At 44.7% G+C, this 17782-nt stretch overlaps 1 protein-coding gene across 1 annotated transcript in view; it reads left to right on the top strand.

Moving 5' to 3' along the window:
• Window positions 1-2861: 2861 nt before the first annotated feature.
• oca2 (oculocutaneous albinism II) overlaps window positions 2862-17782 on the top strand; it is a 105288-nt gene continuing 90367 nt past the window's right edge. Inside the window, exons 1-3 of the mRNA XM_042334433.1 lie at window positions 2862-3115; window positions 11606-11701; window positions 17155-17346. Of these exons, the coding sequence (XP_042190367.1) occupies window positions 2862-3115; window positions 11606-11701; window positions 17155-17346 (542 nt within the window). The remainder of the gene's footprint in view (window positions 3116-11605; window positions 11702-17154; window positions 17347-17782) is intronic.

The raw sequence follows: 17782 nt of genomic DNA, 5'->3' as shown, positions 1-17782 counted from the left end.
AGTCGATTGTCAGTAGTATTACCAGCGGTAATAATCCCTTCAAAAAAAACATTTAGTCACTCAAGCCTCCACTGTTTGTGGGACACTGCTGTGCGCAATTGGCTGCCGTGTTTTGCCCACAAAATATACGGTCAATTCACTTTACAGTATATTCCGTGAAGCGCTTTGAGACGTCTATAGAAGACGTGATACGGCGCTAGATCAAATGCAAGGATTATTATTGGTAAAGCAAAATGGGTCAAGAGAGAGTCCACAACATCACTAGGTGGCAGTGTAGTTACATGATGTCAAAATCAAAGCCAATACTTTATTTGGCTCTGACTTAACTTGCATGCAACCAAGGCATTTTAAATTGTATATACTTTATGCTTCGATGGCAATAGCATACATAAGCACTTTGTGTTATACTTATTCTCCTGCATGTGTTATTTCTTACGCTCCTTCAACTGAACAAGATTGATAGGGAGAACGCCTCAACAATGAGTCATCTGCCTTGTCTGGCCTGGCTCCAGAGGAAATGATGTGGGCAAAGTTGTGTGATTACGTGAGACAGTAGATGGCTGAGTTCATAAGAAACACGTCTCAAAATATATGTGTGTTTGCGTCAAGCGGCAAATAGGTTACGTCAAATTTAATAGCTCAGCCATGATCTCATGATGCCGGGTGTCTGACACACGCAGAAACCCATCCCCGTGCTTAAGAGTATCCAAACCAGACTGAGAATTCCCTACATCCCACCTACACATGGAAACCCCAGCGAGAGGTTGTTGGAACGGAATACGCTCTCTCTCTCTCTCTCTCCCTGGAGGGACACATCCTGCTTGTTCCTTATTAATTAATTAATAATTATTATTAATTCGGGAAAGCATCAGGCGCTGGTTGGCAAGAGCCAAGGTTTGGGGACCCCAGAACGTGCATTGGGATAATTACTGGAGCCTAACCGACTAAAACCACATAGTTTGCCATTGAGAGCGCCACCTGGCAAGCTTTCCCGCAGCTTGTCCAGCTCGGACCATTTAGGGCTTTGGCTCGTAGGGTTAACAGGAGCTGAGAATTCCCTGTCTCCGGTAACTTGTCTGTCTTTCCAAGTCCTGCCGACGACCCAGGCTTTGCTGTGCTGTCATCGGCAGTGCCCTGGAATACTTGCCTGGAAAATAAAAAGCTGATTTTTGAATTAAAAAATCTCGGTTGCTTTAAGGAACAAACAGCTGATTCGGTTACAGGGTCCATCGGGCTGAAATGGATAGTAAGACAAAAATCAGCTGCATTTTAATTTCCAACGAGAACAGCTGGAAATAAAAAAAATGGATTTTTTTGTTCTTAATATCTGGCCTCGGTCCTAATGCACTCGGTAACAAAATCAGCTGTTTGTACCTTAAAGTGACCGATACTTTTTGAAGAACGCTAACAAAAACAACAACAAAATTACGTTTGCATAGTGCCTTTCACGTCGGGAGGACGTCCCAAGGCGCTGGAAATATAGTCTGTTCAAAGTTCCTGGCCTGGGAGAGCAAGAGAGATTCAGGGTACTTCCCATCTACTATCTAACCTCTGCAATTCCCTGCTATCCGTCTGTCTCATTTCGCCCTTTATTTGTTCTTCAATCCCATCTTAAACCTACCTCTTCGACTGCTCCTATTGTACCCACCCCTTCTCCCTCGCTTGGGGTCTGATCCCAGTCTGAGACGTCAGCCTACACAAAGTGCGCTATGTAAATGGTGTTGTTTACGCTATGTGGTTGTTAATCAGGACACTCCTTCTACCGTCTCCTCCAAGTTGTTTGAGGCATTCTCCCACACAGTTCACTCTGTGCGAGGTCCTGCTTGTCTGTGAACGAGGCTCATTTGGAGTCCTGTAACTTAGTTGTTGGAGCACTCGCCTCGCAAACGAGAGGACCTGGGTTTGATTCCCGGGGCAGGACGAAACGTTGGGTAAGTTTCCTTACTCCACACGGCTGTTTACCTCACACACTCTCTCACATACACACACTAACTCTCTTACCTAAATAAAATAATTTGGCCACTCAATCCACGTCTGTTTGTGGGACACTGCTGTGCGCAATTGGCTGCCACATTTCACCCACAAATTCCCGGTCAGTTCACTTTACGGTATATTGTGTGAAGCGCTTTGAGACGTCTTGAAGACGTGATAAGGGTCTATATCAAATGCAAGGATTATTATTATTATTATTTGGTAGCACTTCGGGTCAGTATGAAGGATTGGGTACTTGTGTTGTCTTTTGGTGGCTTGAGGTCCCGTCTGCCTGTTTAGGGAATAGTAATAATAATAATCCTTGCATTTGATATAGCTCCTTATCACGTCTTCGAGATGTCTCAAAGCACTTTTTGGCACTTTTTGAAAAGGGAAGGGAGTTTCTTCCAGTTGTCCTGGCCAAAAATTCACCAGATAACATTGGTTGTTGACTTCAATGGTTGCAGTCAGTGATTATATTTGCATTGAGAGTTGTAGAGGAAGAGACACTTTTATCGTATCCGCAATCCACCACATACACACTCTCACACACACGTTCTCTCTCACACACTCTCTCACATACACCACACACACACTCTCTCTCACACTCTCTCACATACACACACTAACTCTCTTACATACACACACACATTTTCTCATACTCTCTCACATACACACACACACACACACTCCCTCACGCGCACATTCAGACACTGTTTCACACACATTCTCTCACACACACTCTCTCTCGCATACACTCAGACACTCTCTCACACACACACTTACCCCTCGAGTAGTCTTGAAGGGCTGAATGCTCCTGTTTCTCTACGTTAATTTCTCTCTCTTTCTTTTAATGTAGATCCTCAGCTGAAGTAGTAAGTGCTCCGACAATGTACCCTGACAGCAGAAGCCAGATAGAAATGGAGCTGGCCCAAAAGGCAGCATCACCAGCAATGGGTCTGAACGGGCATGTCAAGCCTAGAGCCTTGCCCAGCCATTTTGATGACCTCAAGCTGCTGGAGGGTTTCTGCGGAGTCGGGCAAACTCCCAATGCCCCCCAGGGGTACTACCAGAATGGGGCGGTCGCACAAGACCAATGTGTTCTGCACTATGAGGACTTCAGCCCTCTCAACAAACAGGACAGGTTGGTGACTCGCTTAGAATCGTAGGGGTAACATGTATTGGGGTAATACGAAGCTCAGTTGGTTGCATTCTCGCCTCCATCGCAGAAGGTTGTGGGTGTAAGCCCCATGTCAGGACTTTGAGCTCATATAATCTAGGCTGACACTCCAATGTCAGAGGTGTCGTCCTTTGGATGAATCATTAAACGGAGGTCTCATCTGCCAGTTCAGGTGGATACCAAAGATCCCGTAACGGAACCTGAAAAGAAAAGAGAATTTATCCCACATGCGGATGAAATTGATCACTCATTTCACGGCTATTTGTGAGAACATTGTTGTGTGCAAATTGATTGGAATTTGGGCCTCAATTATCCAAACCAGTTGTAGTATTTCCAAAGGAAACAGTGAGGTTCTGGGTGTAGAACAGCAACAACTTGCATTGATGCAGAACCCTTTACACAGGGTAGTGCCTTGGTGCCCTTAAATGAGGGAAGTTAAAGTGTTAATTGATTGCTTTAAAAGTAAAAAAAACACAATAATAGAATAAAAGTCAAAATTAAAACAGCATAACGACTCAGAGAATGGAGGGAGAAGAAAAAGGAGGTAAACAAGATGCAAAGTTACAACTTTTGCGAAAATTGCTTCCAGGCGTGTGTTTTTATACGTCCAGGATTGACGTTAAATGGTGTAATAAAAGTAGCCGGCAATTTGGGTCTGATGTAGAAAATTTCTTACCAGTACTTTTTAGTAACAAATCAAAATTTAGCAAATGGGGTAAACTCAGGTACAATACAGTTTATCAAATGCTTCTCAAGTCATCTCAAAGTGCTTCACTCTGACTCGGGTATGTGATTCATGTCAACCTGCGCAAATCCATTGACAGTCAGCCTTTGTCGCCCCAAACTTTTGGAACTCCATCCCACATTCCCCTCGCCTCCCTCCCTTGCCTCCTCCAACACTCTCCTCTTCGACTGCGCCTTCAGCCATCCTCCGACCCCCACCCTCCCTGCCCTCCACCCTTCCTGATCCCAATCCCCAGCTCGGGTCCAAATCTCTGAATGTCCAGCGCCGAGGGATGTCCTCCTGACGTGAAAGGCGCTGAGTAAATGTCATTTGTTGTTGTTTTTGTTGAAACTTGCCCTCTGTGCTGTCACTTGTACATGAGGCTGTAAATAATAAAGTAAGACTTAGATTGGTATTGTGTCAATTTTGTCTCTGTTGGCTGTATAGATCCTCAGCAAGCAAAATTAAACCCCAAATAACCTAGAGCCTGACGTTGGGCCTATAACCTTACAAAATAGGATTACTCACCTCAAGGGGAAAACAATGGCGGAGCTCAGACACTGAGTGACAGAAACCCACTAACCTGGGGTGGGGGATACCTGCTGGGTCAATTAAGAAACAGTTTGATGCTGTGATGGGAGGATGGTAAGGTGGATATTCTGGAGGGATGAGATCAAATGGACAGAAAGGTCTTCTTCATCTGAGCCACTCTTGTGACATATACCTGGGGTTTTACTGTGCAGAAGGGTAAATATATAAATGCGCGTTGTTGTTGTTGTTGTGTATGGAGCAGTGGGTTCTGCTGTATGGCAATGGGAAAGTCCTGATTTTAGGTGCGAGCCTTAGCCCGTACCTTGCAAGCTTTAGAACTGGACCAACCGACAATCATATGGTACCCAAGCCTGCATGAAGTGCGGCTGTGTTTACCAATGTCTTGTGTCTTTGGCAGCAGTTTGCTGTGATGAGTCCGGGGCTGTTATATGGCTTTGCACAGAGCAAGGAGCAGGTGCTTCAGGTATCGGGCAGAGTTAGGCTTCTTTTGTTCTTCTATGAAATGCCAACTCACTGTCAATGTGGAGTCCTGTAGCTCAGTGGTTAGTGCGCTCGCCTCACAAGCGAGAGGACCCGGATTCGATTCCTGGGCGGGACGAAACCTTGGGCAAGTTTCCTAACTCCACTCCTCTGTTTACCTAACAGTAAGTAGGAACCCGGTTGTTAGTCGTTTGGTGGCTTGTTTTCCGCGGGTAATAATCTCTTTAAAAAAAACAATAATAATTTGCTCACCAGATCCACGACTGGGTCACTGCTGTGGGCCTTGGCTGCCATGTACGTCCCACCAAAATACACAGTCACTCCACTTTACAGTGTAAACTGTGAAGCGCTTTGAGACGTCTCAACAACGTGATAAGATGCTATATCAAATGCCAGGATTATTATTATTATTGTTATTATTATTATCCATAGGACAGCATTTATGCAGTCCTTTACCCAGCATTGCACCTGAGCATCAGCCTAGACAGTGACCAACAGCAACAACTTGTATTTATATAACGCCCCTCATGCAGGTTAGCGAGAGCTTGACAGTGGCTGAGCACGATGCTGAGCCAGGGGTGGGGGGGGTAGGGGGTGGAGGGGAAAGGGAAAGTGTCTGTAAGCACGATCGAAGAGAAAGGTCCTTAGAAGCGATCTGAAGATGGGGAAGGAGGGAGCAAGGTGGAGGGATTGAGAAAGAGTTTGAACAAAGCCCGGGATGCGGAGCTTGAACCTGACAATGGAACGAGAGCGCTAGCAAAGGAGTCAGTCAGGCTGACACCTAATGGCTTTACATTTAGCTCTTACATTTTAAAAGAGAAAATAAAAATGTTCCTGGAATCGAGCTCAGTAGAATTGCGCGCCGGTCGCATGTTCCTCTTCCTTCCTCTTCTTCTCAATTTAATTTTGTACCATTCAGAGTGAATCTTTGCCTTAAGAGCCTTTTCCCTGAGCACTGCAGCCGCTGCTTAATGAGACGACTGAGAAAAGAATTAATAAGATTCATTCCCTGAGTGTTTCTATTCTGGAGTCCTGGTCCCTGGGTTAATACAAGTGGCGTCCGCTTCCATTACCGAGCTCTTCGCAGCTGTGTGAGAGAACGGAAGGGAATTACAGGCCCCGGAACGTAGCCTGTAATCTGTTTACCGTGTGAGTGATACCTTCAACTGTGCATTCAATCACTGTGGCTTTCCATTAACACAATCAGAACTCCCACAGCCTTTAGTTGGCTTTGATGTTACAATGTGATTATCCACCGAGTGCCTCATTTGTAAATGAGTCTGTCTTTGCCTCCGATGGTTCTCTATTTTGTTTCTTGACTGGGACATGTAACAAGTAAATAGAATAATAGTCCTTGTGCTTGATATGGCCCTTCATGCACATACACCTCCCTATCTCTCCAACCTGCTTATTCCACAACCTGACACCCATTGCTTGAACTCGCCTGGCTCCAGCCGCATACCCTCCGTTCCACCATCGAATGCCGCACTTTCAGTCACTACACACTGAAACTCTGGAACACTCTCCCTCAATCCCTCTGCCTTGCCCCCTCCATCCCCATTGTCAGGTCCTCTTCGACCTTGCCTAAGGTCACTTCCCCCCTCCCCTTGGCTCAGTGTCACTGTTAAGCGCTCTGGAATGCTACCCTACATAAGGGGGCGCTGTATAAATCCAAGCTGCTACGTTGTCTTATTGCGTTTGGAGGATGCCTCAAAGCACTATGTAGGATTTTACTGTAAAGTGTGGTGTCTGTGTGTTTTGCAGACAAATGCAGCAGCCATTTTCCCCATTACAATGCGCTACAAAGTTGTACGCAGAGGTCTACAAGATGTTATATTGAACAGAGAAAGATTGCTTCTAGTCGGCCAGACATGTGCGCAAACCTATTGTCGAGCTTAAGAGGATCCCAGACCAGACTGAGAGTTCCAAGTGTTCATGGAAACATCCAAATGTCTGGAATTGACTGTGCATTCTCTCACTCTCCTTATCCAATTCTGGAAGTCACAGTTGGCACGACTTGGGGGACAAGACCAGAGAGAGCGTTGGAGTACTGAAGTTTACCCAGCTAAAACCACACAGATTGACATGGTGAACACTCGCTGTTCCCTTTGCTTGCCCAGCTAGGAGCACCCAAACCATTAGGGCTTTGACTTGCAGAGCAAGTAAAGTAAGTTATCGACCTGGCTCAGTTGGACATCAAAAATTCAAAAAGAGAAGGGAGTTTCTCCCGGTTTCCTGGCCAAGAAACCTCCAGATAAAAATTGGTCATTCACTTCAAGGCTGTGTTAGAGTCTCCCCCCACTGATCTCCAGCACCCCAGGATGATGCCCTGCCCACACCCTTTGGAACTCCAAAGCCACTCTCAATTTGCCTTCCCCCCCTTCCTTTGCCTCCTTCAAGGCCCGTCACAAGACCCTTCTCTTCGACCGTGCCTTCAAACACCCTCCTACCCCTACTCCTCCTGATCCTAACCCCCAGCTCGGGTGCAAATCCTTGATTGTCTGGCACCTTGTGAGGTCTTCCCAACATGAAAGACGCTGTGTAAATGTAATTTGTTTTGTTGTAGTTCTATTCCTTGTTAGCTCCTTGATATCCACTTTTGCCTTTTTTACCCCTTTACCTCTGATGCTTTCTTTAATTTCTCCCTCATCTTGTTTTTTGCCACCCCACTGCCATATTAGTAATTCTCCCAGCAAGGAGATTGCTCAGGTGTAGTTCATCTATCCTGTACAGTTCTGTAGCTCAGTGGTTAGAGCACTCGCCTCGCAAGTGAGAGACCTGGGTTTGCTTCCCGGCAGGGCAAAATGTTGGGGCAAGTTTGCTTAGTCCACACGCCTCTGTTTATCCAGCAGTAAGTAGGAACCCAGTTGTTAGCCAATTGGCGGATTGCATTTCCGGGGGTAATAATGCCTTTAAAAAAAAGTAATAAATTGTTCACTCAATTCACGGCTGTTTGTGAGACACTGCTGTGCCCAATTGGCTGCCGCGTTTCACCCACAAAATATACAGTCAATCCACTTTACGGTGTATTCTGTGAAGAGCTTTTAGACGTCTCGAAGATGTGATAAGGCGCTATAGCAAATGCTAGGATTATTATTATTATTACAGATCACACCTGCCCCAGAATTGGTTCCAGTGTCCCAATAATCTAAACCCTCTAAAGTCACTCAACTTCAGGGCTGTTTGAGGGACACTGCTGTGTGCTGTGCGCAATCACGTGGTGATGCTTCTGAAGCTCTTTGGGACATCCTCCTGACACCGAAGGTGCTCTACCGAATATGAGAATTGTTAATAACATTTAATCTCAGGACAGCAAATCCCAAAGAAATATTATTAATAACAAACCGGGAAGCGAAATGAGAAAAATAAAAATAAACCCGGTTACAAATAACTGGGAGCGAGAGCAACAATAAAACCCAAATGATTTCCAAACCAATATAGCTTATTGAAGGTGAATCGCAGAAGAGGAAATTAACTTTAAATGCATTATCGGAAATTAAAGATGAGATTGGAAAAAAAATCTTTTTACACAGCGGGAGTTGGGGAGTAGAATTCTCTGACACCAATTATTGTTTGAAGCAGAGTCCAAACTCAAACAGCTCCACTGCCCAAAAAATCCAACTGCTCCAAAACTCCACCGCCCGTATACTCACCCACTCTAAACTCCTACCCCCATCACACCAGTCTTCGCCAGGCTTCACTGGCTCCTTATCACTGAACGGATCGACTTCAAGGTCTTCACACTCGTCTACCAATCCCTTCACACTCCCTACCTCTCCAACCTGCTTTCTCCCCCCACCAACACTTGCCACCTCCGCTTGGCTGGTTCCTGTCTGCTGCTTCTACCTCGTCCCCTCCGATCCACCATCGGTGGCCGTGTTTTCAACCACGACATTGCTGTTTGCAAAATTGCTGCCGCATTTACCCATAAAACACACAGTCACACAACGCAAGGTCCTGCCTTCCTGAAAGGTGCTAAATCAAATGCAAGGATTATTTTGTATTTCGCCCACAAAATACACAGGCGATTCACTTTACAGTATATTCTGTGAGGCGCTTTGAGACATCTCGAAGACGTGATAAGGCGTTATGTCAAATGCAAGGCTTACTATTATTACTTTCCAGACCTGGAAAATTAGGAGGGTGATGGGAGGAAGGAAGAGAGAGGAGGGTGAGAGAGAAATTAGGAGGGAGTTTGAAAGAAAACACTGCAGGCAGAGTGAATCTCCCCCTCAAAGGATAGTGAGTACAGTTAGCTTTGATCTTCAGCCCACACAAATGAGCAGGAACCATACTGTCTGACTAACTATATTATGTACTTAATAAATCATCCATTCAGCTGTGTTTTTGGGGTTGGGTCATTTGTCTTCCACTGGATATAACTTCACATTCCTGTAAATCAATTCCACGTTCCGGACAGCAATTAGAATACTTTTTAAAATATATATAAATATGTATAATAATAATAGTCCTTGCGTTTGATATAGCGCCTTATCATGTCTTCGAGCCGTCTCAAAGCGCTTCACAGAATGACACTGTAAAGTGAATTGGCTGTGTATTTTGTGGGCGAAACACGACAGCCAATTGCGCAAAGCAGCGTCCCACAAACAGTCGGGGATGAAAACAAATGCTTTTAGTGCAACCAGCCCAGCATTAACATTCCAGTCAGTCACTAGGCAGAGGGAATGTGAGCCAGTTTTCGGGGAAGGTTTGAAGTTGAAACGAGACCCAGAGCCACCGAGGGGCAATATCGCAAATTCATCCTGACGTTGGGATCTCAGAGACAAGCTTTTAATTAGAAATATTAAACGTCGCTTTCAAAGAAAAAAAAACGGGCCATTGGAAGATGACTCTCTTCGTCACTGGCAATTAAATTTCTCTTCCAGCTGAGGGACATGTTTAGCCTGAGGTTCTCCAACCCCCCCACCCACCACCACCTGCCTCCCAACCACCCGTCTGCTTGTGTCAGGCAGACATTGAGGAAACGCCGTGATGCTACTAATACAATAATATTCCTTGCATCTGATCTGGCGCCTTTGACGTAAGGAGGATTTCCCAAAGGGCTGGACAGTCAGGGATTTGGACCCGAGCTAGAGGTTGGGATCAGGAGAGATGGGGGGCAGGGAGGGTAGGAGTAGGAGGGTGATCGAAGGCGCGGTCGAAATGGAGGGTCTCAAGATGGTCTTGAAGGAGATAAAGGAGGGTGCAAGGAGAAGGGGCTGTCAAATGTTCCAAAGTGTAGGGGTAATGATGCATTTTGTAGGCCTGGCGTGAAGGGTGCTACATAAATGCAAGTTATTGTTATAGGCAAACACTTTGCGCACAGCAATGTCCCACAAACAACCATGATGTGAATGACCCATTTTATCTGGGGGATTGTTTCAAATATTTCACGGGCGCAGTAACTGGAATGAATCACTGAATCAGATCTGAATCCAAGCCTCACAAGAGATAAAGAGAATTCATTAAACTCCATCACTGTACAGACTGCGTCGTTCAAAATCTCTGCGTTTCAGATATCGTAAGAACTCGAGGAAATACCCCATCAATCTATAAATAATGCTTGCATTTAATATACAGTGACATTATTCACGTGGAGAGGGCACCTCTAAGTGTTTGAGAGGACACACTGGAAAATGCAGTGGCTATGTGTTTTGTAAGCAGGTAATAACCACAGTAAGTTGCGTTAATATAGTTCCCCTCACACAGGATAGCGTCCCAGAGCACTCGACTGTGGCAAATCATGACACTGAGCCTGGGGGAGGGTCTTCAGGTGTGATCTGAACAGTGTGAAAACAATAGCCAAGTCTTACAGTTGACTTGTTAAACAGTTAGGTAACCAGAAGCATGTTAATATCCAGGATAAAAATATGTACAGTAACTATGTCAGGTGCAGTAATGTATTTAATATAGAGCCTTAATAATGATAATAATTCTTGTATCTGACAGAGTTACTGTGTATTGCAATTTGCACACAGTAATGTCTCGCAAATAGCCATGAAGTGAACGACCAATTTTATTTTGGCGATTGTTGCAGCACAGACACGATGGATTGAATGCCTTTCTTCTGTGCCGCAAATTTCTATGGCTCCCTTCTCTTGTTAAGTGTTAATTATCAGATCACTGGGCGGCAATTTTAAACGCACTGTAAGACTTTACTGCCGGTTTCATGCTGAAATGTGAGATGTTTCCTGGCCAACAATCCCCTAGATAAAATCTGGTCATTCACTTTGTGGCTGTTTGTGGGGCATTGCTGTGTGCAAATTGCTATGCACAGTAACTACACTTCTCAGTAAAATATAATGGAGCTCTTCGTAAAACATAATGGAGTCATTCTCCTGACACGTAAGGAGCTATTTCAGATGCTATTATTATTATTATTATAATAATCCTTGCATTTGATGTAACGCCTTTCACGTCTTCCAGACCTCTCAAAGCATTTCACCCAGGTCTCTCGCTTGCGAGGCAAGTGCTCTAACCACTGAGCTAATAATTATCATTATTAAGGAACTATATTGAATGCGAGGATTATTATTTGCCTACAAAATACACAGTCACTGCACTTTGCAGCTTATCCTGTGAAGCGCTTTGAGATGTCCTTCTGATTTAAAGGCTCTGCATCAAACGTAATGTTTATTTATTTAGTGGATAAACGAGCGAGTTCCACAATAAGCGTTTTCACTAAATCTTCACTTCAGGTTTCACTCCACTGTGTCCAGAAAACTCTTCAACAGCCAGACACACGGCAACACTTTCAGTGATAAGACCCCTTTGCTGTCGTCGGAAGGGACTGGGTAAGTGCAGTCAATGTTCGAGACGCTATCCCACGTAAAGGTTGCTATACAATGGATAGTGCGCTCACCTCGCAATTGAGTGGACCCGGGTTTGATTCCCGGACGGGATGAAACCTTAGGCAAGTTTCCTTACTCCACACGCCTCTGTTTACCTAGCAGTAAGTAGGAACCCGGTTGTTAGTTGATGGGTGGATCGCTTTCCGGGGTTAATAATCCCTCCAAAAAAATTAATTTGGTCACTCAATCCCTGACCGTTTGTGGGACACTGTTGTGCGCAATTGGCTGCCGCGTTTCACCCACGTCCACTTTACAGTGAAGCACTTTGAGACATCTCAATCACGTGATAAGGCGCTATCTCAAATGAAAGGATTATTATTATTACAAATACAAGTTGTTGCTGTTGTAAGTGGACTACGTGTAGTTAAGTACAGGAGAGAGAAAATCTGTTACCAAAAGTTGAGCAGCAAAGTAAGCTTGGCCACCAAGGAAGCCCAAGAAGACACTGGAGGAGTGTCCAATTTGCAGTGTTTCTAAGCAGCAGGTTTTCTTTCCATAGCCCCGTTCCCACACCAGGCTCCAAGAGACTATCACCCGTACCCTCACCCAGCTCTACTGGCTCCCCATCCCCCTGTCGATTGAGCTCAAGATCCTCGTTCTCACCTTTAAATCCTTCCAACAGTCTGGCCCCAACCTACCTCTGCAACCTGTCAAACCCTACCACTCGGCGTTGGGCTCCACCATTGTTAAGCGCTCTGAGACGTCACCCAACTTGGAGGGCGCTATATAAGTGCAAGTTGTTGTCGTTGTTGTTGTTGACCTCCCCACTCCCTTCGCTCAACGAACACCACCTGCTTCTCACCCTCCTACGCCCTACCCTTCTCGCCTCAACACCTCCTGATCCCAACCCCACTGCTCGGGTACTAATCCCTGACTGCCGAGCGCCTTGGGAAGTCCTCCCAACGTGAGAGGCGCTTTACAAATATAATTTGTTGTTGTTGTTATCCACACAACATGCCCCACCATGGTCAGTCGGGTTTGCAGTCTTTCTGCCTTTGCTCTCTGGAACTCCATCTCAGTGTCTCTCTGACTTGCTGCCTCGTTCAAGATCCGCACTAAACCTATATCTTTTGATCATCTTTCTCCTCCCCCCGTGACTGCACAATTTGACCTAAGCCTGTCTGATTTAGGTCACTATGACATTAACATTCAGTTTTTTTAATCACTGTTATTTAAACCAACGGTGCCCCTGACATACATTTCTATCTTAAGTCTGAACTCTATTCTACAATCACCCACAATAACAGTATAACATGGCACTTCGAGCACAGCCCATTCCCACCAATATTAAAGGAAAAAAAAATCAATTATTCTGTATTAATGAGCTATTTCGTTACTTAGGTCAATTTAATTCGGTGCCAGTTCATTTTTTCTCGCCGCGGATTCCCACTGCCGAGACGGTCATAGGGATTATACCTTCACTGTTCGAGGAATTAATTACACAATCAACTCCTGTCAGTTGTTAATAAGCAGCCCTCTTGCTCAGTAAACCCTAATTCGGTCGATGTGACTTTTGCATGTAAAAGAAAATGCCTTTTCATTAACATAGGAGTTGGTCAGGCGCGGACATGAACGGAATATTTTTGTTGTCGAATGCCTTGCTCATAGCAGCTCTCCCACGCAGTCTATTTTGTTGGTGAAATGTACAATGCATTAGGAACTTTCCAAACTTTTTACTTTCTCCACCACCACCCCCGCCTTTGTGATTTTTAGTAAAAAAAAAGCTTATATCGGTTCTATTTTTATGACTTTCCGTTTCAATCGCTGAAGCGAAGCAAAAAGTTGAAACAAAACAATGGATCAATGTATTCAACAGAAAACTCAAAGCATACATGAGAAAGAAGCAAATAAATGGGTATAGGTAGAGGGGATTAGCCGGGTTTATGTAGACTGGTGCAGACTAGTTATAATAATAATAATAATCCTGGCATTTGATATAGCGGCTTATCATGTCGTGGAGACGCCTCAAAGCGCTTCACAGGATATACTGTAAAGTGAATTGACTGTATATTTGTGTGCGAAACATGGCAGTCAATTGCGCACAGCAGCGTCCCACAAACAGTCGTGGATTGAATGATCAGATTTTTTTTTGAAGGGATTATTACCCCTGGAAAAGCGATCCACCGATCCACTAATAATCGGGTTCCTGTTTACTGATAAACAGAGGCGTGTGGAGTCAGGAACCCTGCCTCGGGGTTCGCCCTACCTGGGAATTGAACCCGGGTCCTCTCGCTTGCGAGGCGGGTGTTGTAATTAATACGATACAGGAAGCTCAAGATTAATTAATTTGGTCGCTCAATCCCTCACTCTTTGTGGGACACTGCTGTGCACAATTGGCTGCATCTTTTTTCATCCACAAAATATACAGTCGATTCACTTTATAGTATATTCTGTGAAGCGCTTTGAGATGTTTCAATGACATGATAAGGCGCTATATCAAATGTAAGGATTATTTCATATTATACATCTTGGGGGGAGGAGGGGGCGGGGGGCGCTCAGGGTGGGGGGAAGCCCCCGGAAATGAATCCATCCTGTAACCATGTTAAGTATCTTAAACCCATAATTATCTCAGAAGTAAGTTTGTTATAAATTGAGACTGAACGCTTCTTCATTGCTGTCACGAATAACCATGAAGATGAACGATCCATTTAAAGAGCTACATCGTAGACGTCATTGGAATGTGTATTACCAGTCGGTGCTTGTTAACTAACACCATGAATTAATAGGATTCTTAGTGTCTCTCAATCCCTCTGAGTTAATTTGAAAACAATTCAGTACAATTAGGACCCAACTTTATAGTGTTGGCTAAACAAATATAGTGTTATATTAATACTAACAAACCATTTTTTTGGTTAAGTGTTCCTGAAAGCTGAATTGATGGGATTCATGTCTCGGCTTGAGTTCCCATGATCTATTAGATTGTTTTGTAGGAGGCAATGCATGAGAGATCAGTCACTCGAATTTTGCATTCATTCCAAAGAGTACTTGTGTTTGTGAAGCTGGGCAAAAATGTATTGCTGTCTCTGTGCGGAATTGGATTTGTAAAATTTCTCGGTGTGATATTATCTACCGTTGGTGTAGGATGGTGGATAATTGCTTCTGTGTATGAGCATGATAAGGGCACAAGAATATGCCTGTTAAACATGGTCATGTGCTGTTGTTTTTTCTCCCTGTTATGATCTTGCGATTACCATATTCATGTAAAAGGTTTCATGGTTGTGTTTGCTGCATTTTCTTCTTGGATTTTTATAGGTGTCAGTCTGCCTCAGTTGCTAGCGCTCGGGCCTTTGAGTCAGAAGGTTGTGGGTTCAAACCCCACGTTGGGACTTTGAGCTCACAGTCCAGGCTGATATTCCAGTGCAGTGCTGGGGGGGTATTGCATTGTTAGAGGTGCCGCCCTTCGGTTGAGATGTTAAATTGAGATCCCGTCTACCGGTTCAGTTGGATGTTAATGCATCGGTGGCACTACTTGAAAAGAGAATGCAGTTGCTAAGGGAAAAAATAGGGAGAAATGACTGGTGGGTGAATCAGTGAGTATAACAACAAGAACTTGGATGTATATAGTGCCCTCCATGCTGGACGGCATCTCAGAGCTCTTCACAGTAATGGATCCCGGGGCCGAGCCAGGGGGAGGAGCCAGGGGGAGGGAGAGGAGCCAGGGGGAGGGAGAGGAGCCAGGAGGAGGGGGAGGAAGGTGACCAAAGGCGCGGTCAAAAAGAAAGACCTGAAAATAGGAAGGGAGGGAGCGAGGCGAAGGGAGTGAGGACGGCAGTTCCAGAGCCGCGGGGCATAGTGGCTGAAGGCACAGCCGCCGAGGGTGGAGCGGAGGACTCAGGGGACGAGGAGGAGGCCAGACTCGGAGGAACGAAGGCAACGGGTACTGTTTTGAGGAGAGAGGAGGTCAGAGAGGTCGGGGGTGCAGAGGGGTGCAGGGACTTGAATACAAGGGTGAGGATCTTGAAGTCGATCCTCTCTGGGATAGGCAGCGAGTGCAGTCTGGCCAGGACTGGGGGGATCGGGGAGCGGAGTTTGGTGCGGGTGAGAATGCGGGCGGCAGAGTTTTGAATGATCTGGATTTTATGGATGGTGGTGGAGGGGAGACCAGCGAGGAGGGCGTTAGAGTAGTCCAGCCGAGAGGTTTCAGCTGCTTTCGGAGTACAGAGCATCAATATAAGGTAACTAGCAAATGGGGATGTTAGGAGAATTGTTTTCTCGCAGAGTGGTCCAGGATATGGATTGCCCAACACGGAGCTGTGGTTGAAGCAGAATCCATATTATTTATTCCTCTAAAAAGGAATTCGATAGATATCTAAAAGGGAATACATTTCAGGGGTTTGTGGAAAAGGCAGGTAAATAGGACCGATAAGATTGCTCTTTAAGCAAGATGACACAGACGCGATGGGCCAAATGGCCATCTTCTCTGCTATAAATTTCTAAGGTTCTCTTGATATCCTGACCAACAATCTCCTAAATAAAATTGGCCATCCACTTTCACGGCTGTTTGAGGGAGACTGCTGTGCACAAACTAGCTGCTGAGTTCACCTACAGAATAAACAGTTCCTGCATCTTACAGTAAAATCGCGTCTCAAATGTAAGGATTATTGTGCAACGTAATGTTTCCAATTCTTACTTAACTCCTTCCATTAACAAGAAAGGCATAAGAAAGCATGATCTCAATCCATAAGAGGTGACCTACTCCAGTTTCCTTAGGAAATCACCAGGTATTACAGCGCTTTATCTCAGAAAAGGCTGTTTCATAATCACAATGAGCAAACTTGATCGATGCAATGAAAATGATCGCAATTGATGGAAGTGTCAAACCACAGAGGGTTGATGTCTACAGATCTATTGCCAGTCACCGATCATCTGTTGCTGATTCTAGTGGAGTTCTGTAGTGTATTGATTAGAGCATTCGCCTCGCAAACGAGAGAATCCGGGTTCGATTCTTGGACAGGATGAAAGGTTAGGCAAATTTCCTTAGTCCACATGCCTGTTTATCTCGCAGTACGTAGGAACCCGGTTGTTAGTTGATTAGCGGATCACTTTCTAGGGGTAATAATCCTTTTTGAAAAAAAATAAATGAGTAAAAATAGTAATAATTTGGCCATTCAATCCACGATTGTTTGTGGGACGCTGCTGTGCGCAATTGGCTGCTGTGTTTCCTCCACAAAATACACAGTTGATTCACTTAACAGTATATTCTCTGTAGCGCTTTGAGACGCCTCAACGACATGATAAGGTGCTATATCACATGCAAGGATTATTATTGATAATTATTGATACTATTATTGATCATTTCTTACGGTCCCGTCGCTCAGTGGACAGGCAACATACTGTAGACCTTGGAAATGTTGACGACTGTGTAAATGTTGTGTGTTTTTTCCCTGTCATTTCAGAAAAAGCTATCTGGCTTTACATGCAGTGGAGTATTCAGCTCCTGATGAAACGTGGGAGAGCAGCTCTTTTGAGTCGGAACAAAGGGGTCGGCTGGGGAGCGAGATTGGCAGCCTTTCCCAATCTACCTCAACCGAGAAATGTGACCTCCTGGATAGTTTCCACTTGAACTTTACCCTCTCCAAAAACTTTAGGTAACCAGCCAGGCTCTGCCTTCTTATGGCCTTGCTTTCTGCGTTAGTGCAATGTTAGATTATTCTTCTGTTAACCAAATTTTTAGGAAAGTACCTGTAAGAAGATCCCTACTAGTCTTCCTCTATATTTTGTGAAGCGCTTTGAGACGTCTCGAAGACGTGATAAGGCGCTATAATCAAATGCAAGGATTGTTATTATATATTTATTCCGGATTTTAATCAATCTCATGCTACCAAGTGTGAAGGGCACTATAGCTATGCAAGCTGGTATTCTTGTCGAAACATTTTTGAGTGTCTGGACTGGCAAGGTTAACAGTACACCAAATATAAGGTGTTATATGAACCTAATAGGACCTCTCTACTTCTATACTCTATTCCTATGGTCACAAAGCCATTTCTTGGTGTATGTAAAGAAATCGTAGAATTATACAGCACA

Source organism: Callorhinchus milii, unplaced genomic scaffold (genome assembly GCF_018977255.1).
Source record: "Callorhinchus milii isolate IMCB2004 unplaced genomic scaffold, IMCB_Cmil_1.0 Scaffold4, whole genome shotgun sequence".
NCBI classification, from domain to species: Eukaryota; Metazoa; Chordata; class Chondrichthyes; order Chimaeriformes; family Callorhinchidae; genus Callorhinchus; species Callorhinchus milii.
The sequence above is the reverse complement of the archived record's forward strand: the minus strand, read 5'-3'. Positions and strand labels throughout refer to the sequence as shown.